The sequence below is a fragment of the Azolla caroliniana genome, unplaced genomic scaffold, assembly GCF_043228905.1.
Source record: "Azolla caroliniana isolate FFs.n. ecotype wild unplaced genomic scaffold, voAzoCaro1.0.p SCAF_1, whole genome shotgun sequence".
NCBI lineage: Eukaryota > Viridiplantae > Streptophyta > Polypodiopsida > Salviniales > Salviniaceae > Azolla > Azolla caroliniana.
The window spans coordinates 30,888,102-30,895,291 of record NW_028230436.1 but is presented as its reverse complement, the minus strand read 5'-3'; the positions used below and the strand labels follow the sequence as shown (position 1 = coordinate 30,895,291).

General features: G+C 34.4%; 1 protein-coding gene across 1 annotated transcript; it reads left to right on the top strand.

Moving 5' to 3' along the window:
* Nucleotides 1-201: 201 nt before the first annotated feature.
* LOC147869683 (GABA transporter 1-like) lies at nucleotides 202-6,843 on the top strand. Its single transcript, XM_087331924.1, has 7 exons — nucleotides 202-371; nucleotides 613-735; nucleotides 4,090-4,184; nucleotides 4,674-4,860; nucleotides 5,082-5,212; nucleotides 5,915-6,130; nucleotides 6,434-6,843. The coding sequence occupies exons 1-7, from the start codon at nucleotides 230-232 to the stop codon at nucleotides 6,809-6,811; spliced, it is 1,272 nt and encodes a 423-aa protein (XP_087188050.1). The 5' UTR covers nucleotides 202-229; the 3' UTR covers nucleotides 6,812-6,843.
* The last annotated feature ends 347 nt before the right edge of the window (nucleotides 6,844-7,190 follow it).

Here is a 7,190-nt window from a genome sequence, read left to right as displayed (position 1 = left end):
TTGGGAGAGGCCAGGGAATGTTGACTCATCCATTCCCGGTGTGAAACCAACCAAAACACACTACCAAAAGTCAATGGTTCAAATCCCCCTTCCCCCAAAACTCAAAGAACAAAATTAATTCTCTCTCTCTCTCTCTCTCTTTATATGTATACATATACATATGTAGGTATGTATGTATGTATAAATGTGTGTGAAGTCTGGAGAGGCAGAAATAGAGAGGGAGACAGAGATGGAGATGGGGTTGGAGTTGAAGACAGAGAGCAGAGGAGGGAAATGGGCACATGCTGCCTTCCACATAGCCACCACCATCGCCACACCTGCTGCTTATTCTCCCCTCCCCTTTGCTCTCGCCTCCCTCGGATGGACCACAGGTCGCTCTTACTTACTTACTTACTTACTTAACCCATCTCTTAACTATACACTCCCCCTTTCTCATTCTATTGAAGAAGCATTCATTGATACAATTCCTTAACATCCACCAACACTACTCACTCACTCAATCTCTGCACATATACTCAAATGTTCCTAAATGTTTTCGGTTTTCCAAATTCGTTTATCTTGATCACGTGTGCTGATGATGCCATGTGTTTCTTGGTTGGGTTCTCTCTGTAGGGTGTCTTATGTTGGTTGTTGGCACCTTGGTGACATGGTATAATAGCATCCTCTTAGCTTCTCTTTGGGCTTGGGATGGCTTGGATCATCCAACTTATCGGCATCTCGCCTTGAGCATCTTCGGTACTACTTTATCTTCTTCTCATTCTTTCTTTGTGTATGTGTGTGTATGTATGTTTATGTGCATATGAGTGTGTGTGAGTGTGAGTGTGTATGTATGTATGTATGTATGTATGTATGTATGTATGTGTGTGTGTGTGTGTGTTTGTGTGTGTTTATGTAGGTAGTGATAATGATTATATAGTCCTTCAAATGAAAGAGGGATTCAAAATAAGGTTTTGGTAATGTGAATTTGAATCTACTGAATTGTCCCTACAAATCTTTACCTATAGACCATAAGCTTTACATCGTCAAAAAATATTAACATTCAAATGTATACACATGATGGTGTGCTTCATATGTTTGCAACATAAAATTGGTTGGTGTGGACTTGAGCATTGGGGTTAATCACTCTGTTAATCATCAATCATACAATGTTTTCTCAAGTTCCCCGCAATTCCTTTGTATTTGTCATAAACACCCTTCAACAATTTACTCTTAAAGAAAAGAATAGCATTAAAGAAAGGCATCGATAACAAAAGATGGGTGTTACCATAGAGTTGTCAAGCAATGCAAAGATACCTTTCGATTTTAGTCCACAAATTCTCAATGTTTAGATAAGTTTTCAATTGGATTAACTTATCCATCAAGCAAGATATCAAACTCATTCTAATAGTCAAGATACCAATAAAGGTAATGTTGATCAAAGAAAAGTTAAGATTTGTCTAATGGTCAACATCAATCATTAAGTATGAACAATCTTTTTCTTCACTACTAGTTTGTGAACACTAAAAAGGCTAATGATGAATGTCATACCATAGTAATGACAAAATATGTGATTTGTAAGGTGGTACTTACACTTGCAATAGCATACACATTACCAATGACCTTCCATTGTTTGCATTAGCATTGATAATGACCTTTCATTGGTTCTCATTAATGGAAGGTAAAAGTTCTAAACATTTGGGTTGTGCAATGGTATGTTCAATTTAGAAAACCACATATTGGGAAATTTCCCAACCTATTTGGCTAAACTTTTATTGGACGCATATGAAGTTTGTACAAACTAATTCTTTTTAACTTTGAAGTTAGAACCCACCTCAAAATAAAAGGCAATGATCTTTATTTACATCGGTATCATTTCTGTAAAATAGAGTCAATTGAAGTGTATAGAATTAGAAGAATATTCAATGTGACTTTGTAGATATGCTCTTTAATCTTGACATAAAATGTCTTTGGCTTTGTAGATATGCTCTTTAGTCTTGACACAAAAAAGTCTTTTGCTTTGTAGATCCCATCTTCAAAAAATATCTTTGTTTATGTTAACCTCATAATCTCTTTGAAATGGTCTGAATAGTATTATAATTTTGGAAAAAAGAATCAACATTTGCATTCACGACTCATGACAGACAGATAGTGATGTATGAGATGGGATAGGCTACCCCATGGGAAGGGTAAAACTTTGATACTAAATTGTAAACCACCAAGCCCAACTATTAGAACCTAAGGTGATCTCGTAGTTGCTATGGTATGCGGGTGTTGGAATCAAATCAATTTTGTTTTTGTTATGGTAAGAGAGAGAGAGTTGTAGCTAAGTTGGTAGTTTAACAACAACTTACCACTAGGGCAAGATATTTTTATATAAATAACTTAACAATAAGTAATGTGCTTACTGGAAAGAAATAAACGGAAGACGAAAGATAGATATATTATTTGAGAGAGAGAGAGAGAGAGAGAGAGAGAGAGAGAGAGAGTGTGTGTGTGTGTGTGTGTGTGTGTGTGTGTATTTGGAATGCTAAAGAACATGGTCTATACAAAAAGAGAGTTTGTACATGGTACAAACATACTGTGATGATCTATAAATATGTTATCGATGTTGTTGTCTTTGAGCATGATTACATGTGCAAGTGCACGATTAGAATCAAAATCTTTGCATGGTTTGCCTTATTTCTTTATGAAAATGATGATGAATTTTCTTCATGACATTACATGGTGGAAGGAATTTAGAGAGCTCCAAACAAAACCTCACCATGTTCCAATTTCATAATTCATTTTCCGTCTTCTTCAATGTGACCACATGCATTTTATGATAATGATCGTGGATAATGTTTTATATATAGGGTTGACAATTTATAGCATGTGATTATGTTTATTTATTCATAGAAATTTAAGGTTTTTTAATGTTTATAAAGGAGGCATCCCTCACTCATTCGTGTGATTTGGATTATAAATAAATATGCTACAATTTAGAAAAATAAACAATCAATACCACAAGACGACTAAGCTCCACTAATTTCCTCGACGATGGGAACCGTACCTCCTTGGTTGAATTTCACAATTAATTTTGAAAGAATAAAAAGTGTTCATAAGAAAAGGATTCCTATCATAGCTCTCGTCCAAATGGGCACAAGTAGTGTTTTGAAAAGAGCTTTTGTGCCAACGCTTATGGAGTGTGGGGGAGCAAATTACAAAGTAGAATTATTGTGCTATATAATCATCACAAAATACCTCCTAAAGGACTCATAACTTAAGGATCAATCCGATAAATTACAGTTGCTTTGAATACACCAAAAAATAGTTGGTCAAGTACGTCCAAGAATTATAGTCTTTAATAATGGTAAGGGAACTTATATCATCTTTTAGTCAACGGGAAAGTGAAGTAAAAAGATCGTTGATAATCAAGTTTAGACATGTCCAAAAATGCAATTGTCCCCATTTTAATTATATGCATAAAAAACAAGCTAGTAAAAACCTACCAAAATTACCAAATTCTCTTCTTGGCACTTGTGGAAAGGCTTAAATTTCATGACCACTAACAAAGCATTGTAATGAATTTCACATGCAATATCATTTAGGTCACCAAATCTTTTATAGCCACATAAATATCCCTTTTTCTTTCTCCAGAGGATCCCATCACCAAAGTATGAAGCTTGAGATTACCCATCTACTAACATTATGTGATGTCACGTTTAACGGCATCAAAATACGCTAGTTAGTCTAAAGAAACTTAAGTTAAACCAATCCATTTTTTGGTAGCAATATGCAAGCAATGAAAAAACCTATTTTGTGAAAGAGGGAAGGCAATGATGTGGAGTTATTAAAAGATAATGTGCTTCCAAATATCCAAAGTACGACGGCTCATCTACAGCATTGTTTTCTTTTGTTTTTAGGGTTTCTTAGAAAGAGTATCTATTTTCCAACATTTTTGAGGTGACAACTTGGAAATAGTTAGCCATGACATATGTCATATACAATGTTTGTCTAATGAATGTTTGACAATAATACATGGGCCAACCTCTACATGGTCTAGTAACAATAGTTCCCTATGTCTTGCTCATTATCTAATATCGACCATTTTGTTATTTCTTTTCTTTGCAGGAAAGCGTGGCTACTATGCCGTGATTTTTTTTCAGCAGGTAGCTTCCATAGGGAACAACATTGCAATTCAAATCGCGGCAGCAACTAGCATGAAAGTGAGACCAATTATTGTGCAACTTGATTCGCATATGCACGGATAAAAAAATAAAAATAAAATGGCATAAGCATGGATTATAGATAGGTAATAATGTTTTGGGTGTCACTACTAACTTGTATATATGTTGTCATGATGCACAATAATAAACTTATGCAATTGTGGTACGTGGTTAGCTTGAGGCATCGATATTATGCACTGAAATCCATATGTTGTATGTTTCTACTCATACATGTAACATGGTGTGCACATATTGAATCTATTTTGAATATGACTCTAATATCGGATTTGCACAAATATTGGAAGAAGTTTATAGAGAAATGACCTCAGAGTGGTCTAGTAATTTCTCTAGGCCTCAATTTCATCATTATTGGAAGAAGTTTTTGTGTTTGATTGTGAATTTGGCTTAATTACCAAATTCTCAACATGACACATTGTCCATCTCCAGATACCATGGATTATAAATGCTAAATTTGAGTTTCTTGTGTAGGAAATATATAAGGTGTACCATGAAGGCAACAACATGAATCTTCAGGAATTTATTATAATATTTGGACTATTTGAACTGGGGCTTTCTCAACTCCCAACAATCCACTCTCTTCGATGGTTCAATTGTATTTGTACTTTTTGCACTATTGGCTTCACCATAACCGCAATATTTTTATCAATATATGATGGTAATGATCAAATTGTCATACTATTGTTGATAGTTTTACGTGTTAGACTTTGTTGTCACCATGTAATGGTGAATTCATGGTGATAGCTTAGGTCTTCATTCCTGAATAACAACTTCCATATGTACACTCCCATGTTATGTATGATTTCGAGCTAATGGTTTATTAAGGGTTCCAAACATTTGGATATCATGGGCTAACTTAATCGAACAAATCATGTATAGGTTTGAAACTTGATCGCGCAACTATTGACTACAATCTTCATGGAACCACATCATCCAAAGTGTTCGGAGTTCTTTCTGCATTAGGAACAATTGCTTTCTCATTTGGAGATGCCATGTTGCCAGAGATACAAGTAATTCTCTCTCTCTCTCTCTCTCTCTCTCTCTCTCTCTCTCTCTCTCTCTCTCTCTCTCATTGCTAAAATGCAAACATAAGTTATGATACTAAATTTGTGACAACAATTAGGCACTATTATGTCAGTAATTACTAGCTATAATTAGTAATTTACAGGCCCATTAATGCATAATTAATTTCTACTAAGCATAATGAAGAACAAATCTCTTAAATGAGCCAACTAATTAGTTTGATTGCAATATATAATCATGTAGAATGCATGGAAATTATGCGAATTGACATTTAATTTAGTAATCTTGCAAGAACTTCATGTATTTCCACCCAATTATCAAGCCGAAAAAGGAATGTGATTCGGTAATTATCAAAGTATGGATGGATATTCGGCAAAAACAAGTCAATATAGACTCCATTCCATCTTACTCTGAGTGATTAAGAGGAATACAAATTCTGCATTGTGATCAGGGCTAATTACGCTTCTTAGCATTGTGATTGATTGCTACTTGTGGTTGTGTCATACCATAGTTTTGTTGTGGTTGTTCCTAATCCCATTTTGATTAGTTTTTCTAAGTTCTAATCACAATGTTGGCTAGCATTATGTGGCTCTGTCTACTTTTCAAGTACAAAAGGGCAATATGTAATACTCTCCATATACATTTGTAATGAACTTGCTCATTAAATGTTTCAATGGATTCTTTCGCAGAGCACACTAAAGGAACCAAGAAAGATGAACATGTATAAGGGCATCTCCGGAGCTTATGTCACTATCATATTTACATATTGGTCACTTGCATGTGTTGGATATTGGGCATTTGGATCAAGTGTGAATCCATACCTTTTGAGCTCCTTTAGCAAACCAAATTGGGCTCTACTTTTAAGTAATGCCTTTGCAATAGTACAAATTGCCGGTTGCTACCAGGTAAAATCAACATGGTGCAAAACCATCTCTTGAAACTAATTACCATAGGTGTTAAAATTATATGAATAATAGATACAGTGTTAACCTTTTGGAATAATGTTATTGTCTTATCACAATAAACAAACACACACACATAAATAAATAAATAAATAATCTTAGAATATATGTGCGTGGAATATGCACATAATATGGTGTATATGGGTAATTCATACACATACAAAATAAACTAAATTTGCACTACACATATTGCTCTCATATGGATCCTTTTAACATTTTATTTTCATTGGGTCTTTTTAATGCCAGATATATTGTAGACCAACATATGCTAATATCGAGTCAAAGTTCATTGATGAGAAGAAGGGACCATTAAATATTCAAAACATTATGAATCGATTAATAATAACAAGTATCTACATAGTGTTAATAACATTGATTGCATGTGCAATGCCTTTCTTTGGTGACTTTGTGGCCTTGTGTGGAGCCATTGGGTTTACTCCCCTTGATTTTGTGATACCATCTATTGCCTACTTGGTGGTTAAGAGGCCAAAAATGCTACTAACTTGGGGGTTAAATACCTCCATTATTTTCGTCTACTCATGCGTAGCTATAATGGGTTCCATTGGGGCCATCAGATTTATCTCCATTGATGTTGGATCATATAAGATTTTCAATAATTCATAAGCCATTCTTTTTTCATGAACTACAAGTTCTCACATCACATCTTATTTGATCCTTTTTATTTTCCATTTACGAATTTGTTTACCAATTACAAGTTATTTTTATGATAAAACTCTACAACATTACTTTTCTGACCTAACTCTCACGGAAAACGTTATTTTCTTTTGGCCCACAGTGTGGGAACTCCCTTTATTTCATCAAGGTGAATCATTGACATTATGTCTAATTCTTTTATTCTATAAAGATGAGGCATCATAATCATATAATTTATCTTCATATTTGCTCATTAACATGGTAATCATGCATGATCAGACACCTTGGATCATGGTTGTTTACGTACCTGTATTTAACGTTTAAATACGTATAGTACCTTATGATTTGT

Excerpts from the sequence above, each read along its gene's own strand:
- LOC147869683 (XM_087331924.1), top strand. The coding sequence starts at position 230 with ATGGAGATGGGGTTGGAGTTGAAGACAGAGAGCAGAGGAGGGAAATGG. Across the intron at positions 736-4,089 it reads TCTCGCCTTGAGCATCTTCG|GAAAGCGTGGCTACTATGCC; the intron begins GTACTACTTTAT and ends TTTTCTTTGCAG. Across the intron at positions 5,213-5,914 it reads CCATGTTGCCAGAGATACAA|AGCACACTAAAGGAACCAAG; the intron begins GTAATTCTCTCT and ends ATTCTTTCGCAG.